At 40.3% G+C, this 13,794-nt stretch overlaps 1 protein-coding gene across 2 annotated transcripts in view; it reads left to right on the top strand.

Annotated features, from left to right (window-relative positions):
* Positions 1-514: 514 nt before the first annotated feature.
* Positions 515-13,794, top strand: part of mrn (general transcription factor IIH subunit 4 marionette) — a 34,213-nt gene continuing 20,933 nt past the window's right edge. The window contains exons 1-3 of one of the 2 annotated variants that reach the window (XM_071693610.1): positions 515-839; positions 10,948-11,055; positions 11,759-11,911. In XM_071693610.1, coding sequence (XP_071549711.1) covers positions 718-839; positions 10,948-11,055; positions 11,759-11,911 — 383 coding nt within the window. In that variant the 5' untranslated portion in view covers positions 515-717. The remainder of the gene's footprint in view (positions 840-10,947; positions 11,056-11,758; positions 11,912-13,794) is intronic. The other variant, XM_071693611.1, reaches the window with a different exon arrangement.

The following is a 13,794-nucleotide window of genomic DNA, read 5'->3' as shown; positions in this document are numbered from 1 at the left end:
ATTGCTTTCGCACGCGAATGTCGAAGTTTCTATTTCAATCTCATTTTGTGAGATAATGTGCTATTCAATGTCGATTTCCTAAGCATCTCGGAAAAGGATGACAGTTAAAAACCTTGTCAAAATGTTTTTCCTCAGAATTCCAACAAGAAGCATTTTACCGTCCACTTTTTAGATTGAAAATAAAAGTAATAGTTATGCTAAATAACTAATGTTGCTAAGCTAAATATGATATTTTCCCACGACCCAACATTATGCAATTTTCGTAAAAATCCTCCAGTTCGTATTTACACAACCATTGAAACGATCATTAGAAACGATATTAATTAAAAAAGGATTAAAAGACATAAAGAGCATAAGAAAGTGATTAAAAGAGTTAAAGAGAATAAAAAAAAGGCAGAACTATGAAAAAATATTTTTAGGAACGAAGGAATAAGTATTTTGTTCGCTAGCTATTTTGTACGCCCATTTTCTGTTCGTCCGCGAGGAAGACTATTTAGTTTCCAACTTTGTTTACAAGTTTGTGTTTATCGAGTCAGCTGGCCCAGAACGCCTACATGAAGCTTGAGCAAGCATTGCTTCTTCATTTACACCGGTGAACCAGGGAACCATCGGCATAATAGGACGACTCGAGCTAAAGATAAGAAGAAGGAGGGGAGGATAAGAGGAGGAAAAGGACGACTGGGCGACGGCAAAAGGGGAATTTTTTGCATCGCAAGTATGGTGGCGTTTGGTCCACAGACTTTAACGTGCAAAAATCTCCAAGATTACCTGAAAGCTCTGTCCAAAAGTACCTTGGACGCGTTGTACAATCATCCGGCAACGTGTTTAGCAGTCTTCCGGTAAGATTGAGAGGCTAATCAATCGAAACCAGCTTGGGTAGTGGGTTTGTTTGGCTGTGACAACGTAATGATTAGAAAGTAGGGGAAAAAAAAGGCATATTTCATCAGTTTAACCTCTTGTCTCAGGCCGGAAACTAGACAATGACATTGAAGTTGTTGACAAAAATCTGTGCGAAAAGCTTGAATTCCCCACAAAGTGGACAGGGCTTTGAAACAGGGAAATAGATGGGTAAAAACATGAAAAATCCATGAAAATATACAAGAATTTAAACCTGATACAATGTATAGTAGGAGTAGCATAATTTAACTCAGCCAGATCTAATGTCGGGATACTGTAAGCTGTCCCATTCAAGCCAAACTTTATCGTACGTAACCAAACCTAAGGTAAGCTAACCGCCAAACTTAATTTAATCTAACTTAATTTTCGGGAGATGAAAGCGTGTAACATCAGTACACTTTGAATACTACTGATATGTTTGTTTGTGATGAAATAAACCTGCTAAGTGTACGTAAGAGAGTCAGTCGACAGTTTTTTCTGTATGTAATTTTATGAATTTGTATGGCAGTTTCCTAACCAGTGATGTGATGCAATGTTTCCTGGTCTTTGAAATATGGATCATATAAGAATAATAAAGCAACCAAGAAACAAATGATATAGGCCTCAACTTATCCAAAAGGAAATAACAAACTTCTAGTAATAGCATATTACTGAGATTTTGGTAAGCTTTACACTGTTTGATGTTATACATGGTTTGGTCTTTGGAGGTCTTTTACTCCAATAGCCCAGGTTAGGCCCAAGCTGCTGGGCTGGGATTTGGATGACCAACTTGTTGGAGGCCACAGCCCACGTAGCTCCCAAAGCCTTTTTAGGTCCTTGTCCCAGGCACTTTTAAACTTCTCCAGTGTACATCTCGTGGTATTTCTGATGATTGCAGACAAGTTGTTGAAGAGTGCTGGGCCTAAGATATTTAAGGTGTTTTCTTCATTTAAGCATATCATGCCTTTGGAAAAGATATATATATATATATATATATATATATATATATATATATATATATATATATATATGTTTGAAGGAATAGTGGTTCCAACAATGTTGTATGGTTGCGAGGCGTGGGCTATGGATAGAGTTGTGCACAGGAAGGTGGATGTGCTGGAAATGAGATGTTTGAGGACAATGTGTGGTGTGAGGTGGTTTGATCGAGTAAGTAATGTAAGGGTAAGAGAGATGTGTGGAAATAAAAAGAGCGTGGTTGAGAGAGCAGAAGAGGGTGTTTTGAAATGGTTTGGGCACATGGAGAGAATGAATGAGGAAAGATTGACCAAGAGGATATATGTGTCGGAGGTGGAGGGAACGAGGAGAAGTGGGAGACCAAATTGGAGGTGGAAAGATGGAGTGTGAAAAAGATTTTGAGTGATCGGGGCCTGAACATGCAGGAGGGTGAAAGGCGGGAAAGGAATAGAGTGAATTGGATCGATGTGGTATACTGGGGTTAACGTGCTGTCAGTGGATTGAATCAGGGCATGTGAAGCGTCTGGGGTAAACCATGGAAAGTTGTGTGGGGCCTGGATGTGGAAAGGGAGCTGTGGTTTCGGGCATTATTGCATGTCAGCTAGAGACTGAGTGTGAACGAATGGGGCCTTTGTTGTCTTTTCCTAGCGCTACCTCGCACACATGAGGGGAGGAGGAGGATGGTATTCCATGTGTGGCGAGGTGGCGATGGGAATGAATAAAGGCAGACAGTGTGAATTGTGTGCATGGGTATATATGTATGTGTCTGTGTGTGTATATATATGTGTACATTGAGATGTATAGGTATGTATATTTGCGTGTGTGGACGTGTATGTATATACATGTGTATGGGGGTGGGTTGGGCCATTTCTTTCGTCTGTTTCCTTGCGTTACCACGCAAACACGGGAGACAGCAAAAAAAAAAATATATATATATATATAGGGTTGAGGGTCAAGTCAATTGGGAGGTAAGTTTGAATGGAGAAAAACTGGAGGAAGTAAAGTGTTTTAGATATCTGGGAGTGGATCTGGCAGCGGATGGAACCATGAAAGCGGAAGTGGATCATAGGGTGGGGGAGGGGGGCGAAAATTCTGGGAGCCTTGAAGAATGTGTGGAAGTCGAGAACATTATCTCGGAAAGCAAAAATGGGTATGTTTGAAGGAATAGTGGTTCCAACAATGTTGTATGGTTGCGAGGCGTGGGCTATGGATAGAGTTGTGCGCAGGAGGATGGATGTGCTGGAAATGAGATGTTTGAGGACAATGTGTGGTGTGAGGTGGTTTGATCGAGTAAGTAACGTAAGGGTAAGAGAGATGTGTGGAAATAAAAAGAGCGTGGTTGAGAGAGCAGAAGAGGGTGTTTTGAAATGGTTTGGGCACATGGAGAGAATGAGTGAGGAAAGATTGACCAAGAGGATATATGTGTCGGAGGTGGAGGGAACGAGGAGAAGTGGGAGACCAAATTGGAGGTGTAAAGATGGAGTGAAAAAGATGTTGTGTGATCGGGGCCTGAGCATGCAGGAGGGTGAAAGGAGGGCAAGGAATAGAGTGAATTGGATCGATGTGGTATACCGGGGTTGACGTGCTGTCAGTGGATTGAATCAGGGCATGTGAAGCGTCTGGGGTAAACCATGGAAAGCTGTGTAGGTATGTATATTTGTGTGTGTGGACGTATGTATATACATGTGTATGGGGGTGGGTTGGGCCATTTCTTTCGTCTGTTTCCTTGCGCTACCTCGCAAACGCAGGAGAAAAGAGAAAAAAAAGAGTGGGAGGTGGGTTGATTAGAAATGGTAGTGAGTGGTGGGATGAAGAAGTAAGAGTATTAGTGAAAGAGAAGAGAGAGGCATTTGGACAATTTTTGCAGGGAAAAAATGCAATTGAGTGGGAGATGTATAAAAGAAAGAGACAGGAGGTCAAGAGAAAGGTGCAAGAGGTGAAAAAAAGGGCAAATGAGAGTTGGGGTGAGAGAGTATCATTAAATTTTAGGGAGAATAAAAAGATGTTCTGGAAGGAGGTAAATAAAGTGCGTAAGACAAGGGAGCAAATGGGAACTTCGGTGAAGGGCGCAAGTGGGGAAGTGATAACAAGTAGTGGTGATGTGAGAAGGAGATGGAGTGAGTATTTTGAAGGTTTGTTGAATGTGTTTGATGATAGAGTGGCAGATATAGGGTGTTTTGGTCGAGGTGGTGTGCAAAGTGAGAGGGTTAGGGAAAATGATTTGGTAAACAGAGAAGAGGTAGTGAAAGCTTTGCGGAAGATGAAAGCCGGCAAGGCGGCAGGTTTGGATGGTATTGCAGTGGAATTTATCAAAAAAGGGGGTGACTGTATTGTTGATTGGTTGGTAAGGTTATTTAATGTATGTATGACTCATGGTGAGGTGCCTGAGGATTGGCGGAATGCGTGCATAGTGCCATTGTACAAAGGCAAAGGGGATAAGAGTGAGTGCTCAAATTACAGAGGTATAAGTTTGTTGAGTATTCCTGGTAAATTATATGGGAGGGTATTGATTGAGAGGGTGAAGGCATGTACAGAGCATCAGATTGGGGAAGAACAGTGTGGTTTCAGAAGTGGTAGAGGATGTGTGGATCAGGTGTTTGCTTTGAAGAATGTATGTGAGAAATACTTAGAAAGCAAATGGATTTGTATGTAGCATTTATGGATCTGGAGAAGGCATATGATAGAGTTGATAGAGATGCTCTGTGGAAGGTATTAAGAATATATGGTGTGGGAGGCAAGTTGTTAGAAGCAGTGAAAAGTTTTTATCGAGGATGTAAGGCATGTGTACGTGTAGGAAGAGAGGAAAGTGATTGGTTCTCAGTGAATGTAGGTTTGCGGCAGGGGTGTGTGATGTCTCCATGGTTGTTTAATTTGTTTATGGATGGGGTTGTTAGGGAGGTAAATGCAAGAGTTTTGGAAAGAGGGGCAAGTATGAAGTCTGTTGGGGATGAGAGAGCTTGGGAAGTGAGTCAGTTGTTGTTCGCTGATGATACAGCGCTGGTGGCTGATTCATGTGAGAAACTGCAGAAGCTGGTGACTGAGTTTGGTAAAGTGTGTGGAAGAAGAAAGTTAAGAGTAAATGTGAATAAGAGCAAGGTTATTAGGTACAGTAGGGTTGAGGGTCAAGTCAATTGGGAGGTGAGTTTGAATGGAGAAAAACTGGAGGAAGTGAAGTGTTTTAGATATCTGGGAGTGGATCTGTCAGCGGATGGAACCATGGAAGCGGAAGTGGATCATAGGGTGGGGGAGGGGGCGAAAATTTTGGGAGCCTTGAAAAATGTGTGGAAGTCCAGAACATTATCTCGGAAAGCAAAAATGGGTATGTTTGAAGGAATAGTGGTTCCAACAATGTTGTATGGTTGCGAGGCGTGGGCTATGGATAGAGTTGTGCGCAAGAGGATGGATGTGCTGGAAATGAGATGTTTGAGGACAATGTGTGGTGTGAGGTGGTTTGATCGAGTAAGTAACGTAAGGGTAAGAGAGATGTGTGGAAATAAAAAGAGCGTGGTTGAGAGAGCAGAAGAGGGTGTTTTGAAATGGTTTGGGCACATGGAGAGAATGAGTGAGGAAAGATTGACCAAGAGGATATATGTGTCGGAGGTGGAGGGAACGAGGAGAAGAGGGAGACCAAATTGGAGGTGGAAAGATGGAGTGAAAAAGATTTTGTGTGATCGGGGCCTGAACATGCAGGAGGGTGAAAGGAGGGCAAGGAATAGAGTGAATTGGAGCGATGTGGTATACAGGGGTTGACGTGCTGTCAGTGGAGTGAATCAAGGCATGTGAAGCGTCTGGGGTAAACCATGGAAAGCTGTGTAGGTATGTATATTTGCGTGTGTGGACGTGTGTATGTACATGTGTATGGGGGGGGGGGGTTGGGCCATTTCTTTCGTCTGTTTCCTTGCGCTACCTCGCAAACGCGGGAGACAGCGACAAATTATAAAAAAAAAAAAAAAAAAAAAAATATATATATATATATATATATATATATATATATATATATAAATATAAGATTTCCCTGGGGATAGGGGAGAAAGAATACTTCCCACGTATTCCCTGCGTGTCGTAGAAGGCGACTAAAAGGGAAGGGAGCAGGGGGCTGGAAATCCTCCCCTCTCGTGTTTTTTTTTTTTTTTTTTTTTAATTTTCCAAAAGAAGGAACAAAGAAGAGGTCCAGGTGAGGATATTCCCTCAAAGGCCCAGTCCTCTGTTCTTAACGCTACCTCGCTATCGCGGGAAATAGCGAATAGTATGAAAAAAAAAAAAAAAATATATATATATATATATATATATATATATATATATATATATATATATATATATATATATATATATTTTTTAATTTTTTTTTTGCTTTGTCGCTGTCTCCCGCGTTTGCGAGGTAGCGCAAGGAAACAGACGAAAGAAATGGCCCAACCCACCCCCATACACATGTATATACATACATGTCCACACACGCAAATATACATACCTACACAGCTTTCCATGGTTTACCCCAGACGCTTCACATGCCCTGATTCAATCCACTGACAGCACGTCAACCCTGGTATACCACATCGATCCAATTCACTCTATTCCTTGCCCTCCTTTCACCCTCCTGCATGTTCAGGCCCCGATCACACAAAATCTTTTTCACTCCATCTTTCCACCTCCAATTTGGTCTCCCACTTCACCTCGTTCCCTCCACCTTCCTCACTCATTCTCTCCATGTGCCCAAACCATTTCAAAACACCCTCTTCTGCTCTCTCAACCACGCTCTTTTTATTTCCACACATCTCTCTTACCCTTACGTTACTTACTCGATCAAACCACCTCACACTACAACATTGTCCTCAAACATCTCATTTCCAGCACATCCATCCTCCTGCGCGCAACTCTATCCATAGCCCACGCCTCGCAACCATAAAACATTGTTGGAACCACTATTCCTTCAAACATACCCATTTTTGCTTTCCGAGATAATGTTCTCGACTTCCACACATTCTTCAAGGCTCCCAGGATTTTCGCCCCCTCCCCCACCCTATGATTCACTTCCGCTTCCATGGTTCCATCCGCTGATAGATCCACTCCCAGATATCTAAAACACTTTACTTCCTCCAGTTTTTCTCCATTCAAACTTACCTTCCAATTGACTTGACCCTCAACCCTACTGCACCTAATAACCTTGCTCTTATTCACATTTACTCTTAACTTTCTTCTTTCACACACTTTACCAAACTCAATCATCAGCTTCTGCAGTTTCTCACATGAATCAGCCACCAGCGCTGTATCATCAGCGAACAACAACTGACTCACTTCCCAAGCTCTCTCATCCCCAACAGACTTCATACTTGCCCCTCTTTCCAAAACTATATATATCATATATTATATATTATATTACATTTTTCTTAGATTTTCCTTTCTACTCAGCTATCTTTTTGTTGGTTCTTTTAAAACTTAACAACTGATTATCGTTCATTTTTTTTTTTTCTTTATTGCTTTGTCGCTGTCTCCCGCGTTTGCGAGGTAGCGCAAGGAAACAGACGAAAGAAATGGCCCAACCCACCCCCATACACATGTATATACATACGTCCACACACGCAAATATACATACCTACACAGCTTTCCATGGTTTACCCCAGACGCTTCACATGTCTTGATTCAATCCACTGACAGCACGTCAACCCCGGTATACCACATCGCTCCAATTCACTCTATTCCTTGCCCTCCTTTCACCCTCCTGCATATATATATATATATATATATATATATATATATATATATATATATATATATATATATATATATTTATTCCCTGGTGATAGGGGAGAAAGAGTACTTCCCACGTATTCCCTGCGTGTCGTAGAAGGCGACTAAAAGGGAAGGGAGCGGGGGGCTGGAAATCCTCCCCTCTCTTTTTTTTTTTTTTTTTTTAATTTTCCAAAAGAAGGAACAGAGAAGAGGTCCAGGTGAGGATATTCCCTCAAAGGCCCAGTCCTCTGTTCTTAACGCTACCTCGCTATCGCGGGAAATAGCGAATAGTATAAAAAAAAAAAATATATATATATATATATATATATATATATATATATATATATATATATATATATATATATATATATCCCTGGGGATAGGGGAGAAAGAATACTTCCCACGTATTCCCTGCGTGTCGTAGAAGGCGACTAAAAGGGAAGGGAGCGGGGGGGCTGGAAATCCTCCCCTCTCGTTTTTTTTTTTTTTTTTTTTTCTTTTTTTTAATTTTCCAAAAGAAGGAACAGAGAAGAGGGCCAGGTGAGGATATTTCCTCAAAGGCCCAGTCCTCTGTTCTTAACGCTACCTCGCTGTCGCGGGAAATGGCGGATAGTATGAAAAAAAAAAAAAATATATATATATATATATATATATATATATATATATTAGGTACAGTAGGGTTGAGGGTCAAGTCAATTGGGAGGTGAGTTTGAATGGAGAAAAACTGGAGGAAGTGAAGTGTTTTAGATATCTGGGAGTGGATCTGTCAGCGGATGGAACCATGGAAGCGGAAGTGGATCATAGGGTGGGGGAGGGGGCGAAAATTTTGGGAGCCTTGAAAAATGTGTGGAAGTCGAGAACATTATCTCGGAAAGCAAAAATGGGTATGTTTGAAGGAATAGTGGTTCCAACAATGTTGTATGGTTGCGAGGCGTGGGCTATGGATAGAGTTGTGCGCAGGAGGATGGATGTGCTGGAAATGAGATGTTTGAGGACAATGTGTGGTGTGAGGTGGTTTGATCGAGTAAGTAACGTAAGGGTAAGAGAGATGTGTGGAAATAAAAAGAGCGTGGTTGAGAGAGCAGAAGAGGGTGTTTTGAAATGGTTTGGGCACATGGAGAGAATGAGTGAGGAAAGATTGACCAAGAGGATATATGTGTCGGAGGTGGAGGGAACGAGGAGAAGAGGGAGACCAAATTGGAGGTGGAAAGATGGAGTGAAAAAGATTTTGTGTGATCGGGGCCTGAACATGCAGGAGGGTGAAAGGAGGGCAAGGAATAGAGTGAATTGGAGCGATGTGGTATACAGGGTTTGACGTGCTGTCAGTGGATTGAATCAAGGCATGTGAAGCGTCTGGGGTAAACCATGGAAAGCTGTGTAGGTATGTATATTTGCGTGTGTGGACGTGTGTATGTACATGTGTATGGGGGGGGGGGTTGGGCCATTTCTTTCGTCTGTTTCCTTGCGCTACCTCGCAAACGCGGGAGACAGCGACAAAGTATAAAAAAAAAAAAAAAAAAAAAAATATATATATATATATATATATATATATATATATATATATATATATATATATATATATATTTCTTTCTTTCTTTCAAACTATTCGCCATTTTCCGTGTTAGTGAGGTAGCATTAAGAACAGAGGACTGGGCCTTTGAGGGAATATCTTCACCTGGCCCCCTTCTCTGTTCCTTCTTTTGGAAAGTTAAAAAGAATTATTTATATTCAAATGCATATATACCCATCTACCCATTCATACTTGCTCGCCTTTGTCAGCAAGATTGTGCCGGGAAACAGACAAAGAAAGGCCACATTTGCTCGCACTCATTCTCTATCCGTGATGTAGAATGCACTGGAACCATGAAATATTTTAAAATGAATTTAATTTCTGAATACAGAAACTGTCACGTGCAGTCTAATATTACCAGCTTCCTCATTTCTATGGAGATACACCTTTGTTTGGGTGTCCACTTGATGGCACCATACATCATAAGGTTTTGGAGATTAATGAAGGGATAGACATTGTAATCACTTTTTCAAACATATGAGGAGTTAACATGTGGTTTAAATAGAATATGATATGCTTCATTGTGGTATTGTGTTTTGTGACATAGATTGCAAGCTCTTACATGATGGGACTCATGGTAATTTGTGGCAGCCACAGGAGGGACACCTCTTTTGTCTGGCATCACGTGTAATTACTTTTGTGTAGATAGCTGACAACTGACATTCACCAGTCACTTTATAGCTTTCATAGAGGTTTCTTTGGTTTATAACTTATACCATGATTCGGTAATTCAAAGGACACAGGTTAAACAAAATAATGTTGTGAATGACTATAAGGAATTAGATTCTGACAGAAGGAGATCCAATTACAAACCAAAGGCAAGAATATTTATAGAATTTGAACAAAGTGATAAGTGGATGTACTGTGTTGTCAGCTGTCTGCTGTCTGCTGTACAGGATGGAATTTTGTAATGCCTGAACTAATTACTTTTCAGACATCATTAGATGTCTCTCCTTTGACATTCCAGTCCTTTAAACAAAACCTATTGTTCCATCTGTGTCAGAGGACATAGTAGCTTGAACAAAATATGTTAGATTCTTTGTGAAAGGTAACAAAATACATGTATAAACATATCACCTCTTAGGTATTCGGAAAACTGATTATTTTATCTATCCCTTTGTTCCTCTTGAACCTCACAATGCTTGGTGCTGTCCACTGGATACACATATAAAGTTATCTCCTTCAAAACAAGGTGAATTATCCAAAATCATAACCAGCATTTTGTATCAAGTGCTCTGAAGTGAAAATTAGGTTTTTTATGATAACTAATTGTACTCAACCTTTATTATAATTCAACTCCACACTTTCATCTTTGTGTCCCTCCTTGCTATCAGGTTATTAATTATAAAACACTAAGAAAAAATTGTGCAAATGGAAAACCCACCTCTTAATTCCTTATTCTTATACTGAATATTTTAACAGTAAAACCAAGATCCCAAAGTTACAACACATACCCATAATTTTTGGTGGAAAAAGACACGTTTGCACAAGAAATACAGATAACTTTGCAACTCTTTATCCTTTATCAGTATTCAATATTAAGTCTTTTTGTTGTCTGTATCTATCCTTATGCTGCTTTGCTTTGGAATGTTTTGCTCTCGTATGTTTTCCATAAAAACTATATCTTGCGTGTTCTTAAAAGACAAGCTTTCCACCTTCTCATGAACCTTTTTACTCTTCTTTTCTCTCTTTTCTCCTTTTCCTACATTTCATTCAAAGCTTGGCCTTGATAAAGATTTTCTTTTTAGCTGTCTTTTAGAAGTAAACATGTAGATATAATGAAAAATTTTCCCCATCAGAGAACTCCCAGAACTAAGTAGACAGTTCATACTACGATTGCTGTTTGTCAACAAACCTCTCCCTCAAGTGTTGCTGGCCACTTGGATACCTCAGCATGAACCAGGCAGGTTAGTAACATTACTTAGCTTCTGTTGATAGTAATGACAAAATTGAGGATAATGATAATCGGTGTATGCATTAATTAAATCACATTTGCCAAGCTACATATATTATGTTTTACATTTTTCAGCTAGTGACTCCTCTTCCCCTTTGAAATAATTTAAAGAATATTGAATCAATATGTTTTTATAACATTAAAGAAGAAGGCATATTATTTGGTTTACCTCTCCTATTTGAATCGTAATCATGCAGGTTACTTACAAGATATCGGCAGAAATTTTGATACACCCCTTTCATATTTGTTTACATGTGTCCAGAATGGGTTCTGTAAACTTTTTTTGTATTCGATGAACTTCACATTTCATTTTATAGGCTACAGATACCACCCATCATATTTTACCCTCTTGTCTGTAGCAAATTGCACTGGCATACTCTAGTTTGAGATTATAAACCATTGAAACCTTGGTTCCTTAATGGGTGTGGCGTGTTATGCATGGTGTTGGTCAACATTTGCTCTGTTAAAAACCTGAGTTAACCTTTTACACCCAGAAGGATGTCACCTCTTTCTGAAAATGATAAAGTGTGATATTTGCCAAGAAGGAACCAAATATGTAAGAGTAATGGACTGGGAGAGGTTCTTAGACTTTTGAAGCATATTTAAATGCAATGTATGAAGCAGTTTGAAATTAGCAATCATATTTGTGCCCTTAGAGACCTTGGGGACATTGCGACAGAACACCGGCAGGGAACACAGATCCTGCTCGATATGTGCATCTGGCAGGAGGTGAAGGACCACCAAGGGAATATGGCCATCAAACTCAGCAACACTTTCAGAGAGAACCTCAAGGTTGCGATGCTTGGAGGGTAAGAATTTTAGAAGGCATGTTCTGTTGCTTAGATTATTTCATAATTTTTAGGAGTCTTTGTATGCCTGTCTATTGAATTGTGGATATTCTGTATATTTTATGGCATCTGCAATGCTTGTGAAAATTATAACTGAGAGGTGGGTATGCACTTTATGTTCTTGTATACAAACTACCTCATGGTGTTGTTTGCTCTGTAATTTGCCATATGTTGATATCGGAGTTCTTATTGATTCAAAGCATTCGTAACATTATCTTTTACAGGATTCTTATACGGTGAAAAAGAATTAATTTCTTCTCCTTGTTATCTATTCTGATCTTTGGGAACCTAATGAAAATTTTACTTAGAATATGGTCCAAAGGCATATTTCTAGAGCTTTGTTCCAAGAAATGATTTAAGGTATGATTACCTCGGCAGGATCCTCATGTTACACTAGGAACTCTGAATTGCATACTGGGGACTGCCTTGCAAGATACCTGCTCGAGACACACCATACTATAGGAAAAACATACACCCCTCTAAGACTGAACAGGAATCAAAAACAATGTGCTCAGTAGCATGGAATGTGCCTTAAACTGTTTTTCGCTTTGGTTCCTGTTTCGTGTCCCCAACAAGCCACATGGAAAAAAATAAAATACAATCTAGGCATTGAGAAACTCCCCAGTAAAGAAACTGCAATCAAAGGTACACTAGAAACAAGCTTTCATCTATAAGCCCCTACTTTATGAAAGAAAACTTTGGCCCTGCAAGGGATTACCTAAATCTTTCAATCCTTAGGAGTGGCCCTGTCTCCTAGTACAGCATGGTGCTATATTGGTTAAGATATGAGACTTGCCAGGTATCATGGGCTGTTGCATTTATGTGACAGTTAAAAACTTTTATCAAACAAACAGATTAATAGACGTGATATGTTTAAGTGGTGGCGGCTTGGTATAAAAACAGGTGTGAAATAATATACTTATTTTATATTAATTTATTTTGCTTTGTCGCTGTCTCCCGCGTTTGCGAGGTAGTGCAAGGAAACAGACGAAAGAAATGGCCCAACCCACCCCCATACACATTTATATACATCCACGTCCACACTCAACTATATATACCTATACATCTCAATGTACACATATATATATACACACACAGACATATACATATATACACATGTACATAATTCATACTGTCTGCCTTTATTTATTCCCATCGCCACCTCGCCACAAATGGAATAACATCCCCTTCCCCCCTCATGTGTGCGAGGTAGCGCTAGGAAAAGACAAAGGCCCCATTTGTTCACACTCAGTCTCCAGCTGTCATGTAATAATGCCCGAAACCACAGCTCCCTTTCCACATCCAGGCCCCACAGAACTTTCCATGGTTTACCCCAGATGCTTTACATGCCCTGATACAATCCATTGATGGCATGTCGACCCCAGTATACCACATCGATCCAATTCACTCTATTCCTTGCCCGCTTTTCACCCTCCTGCATGTTCAGGCCCCGATCACACAAAATCTTTTTCACTCCATCTTTCCACCTCCAATTTGGTCTCCCACTTCTCCTCGTTCCCTCCATCTCCGACACATATATCCTCTTGGTCAATCTATCCTCACTCATTCTCTCCATGTGCCCAAACCATTTCAAAACACCCTCTTCTGCTCTCTCAACCACGCTCTTTTTATTTCCACACATCTCTCTTACCCTTACAGTACTTACTCGATCAAACCACCTCACACCACATATTGTCCTCAAACATCTCATTTCCAGCACATCCACTCTCCTGCGCACAACTCTATCCATAGCCCACGCCTTGCAACCATACAACATTGTTGGAACCACTATTCCTTCAAACATACCCATTTTTGCTTTCCGAGATAATGTTCTCGACTTCCAA

The sequence above is a fragment of the Panulirus ornatus genome, chromosome 56, assembly GCF_036320965.1.
Source record: "Panulirus ornatus isolate Po-2019 chromosome 56, ASM3632096v1, whole genome shotgun sequence".
Classification (NCBI taxonomy): Eukaryota; Metazoa; Arthropoda; class Malacostraca; order Decapoda; family Palinuridae; genus Panulirus; species Panulirus ornatus.
Note: the sequence above shows the minus strand (reverse complement) of the source record. Positions and strands in the feature narration are given on the sequence as shown.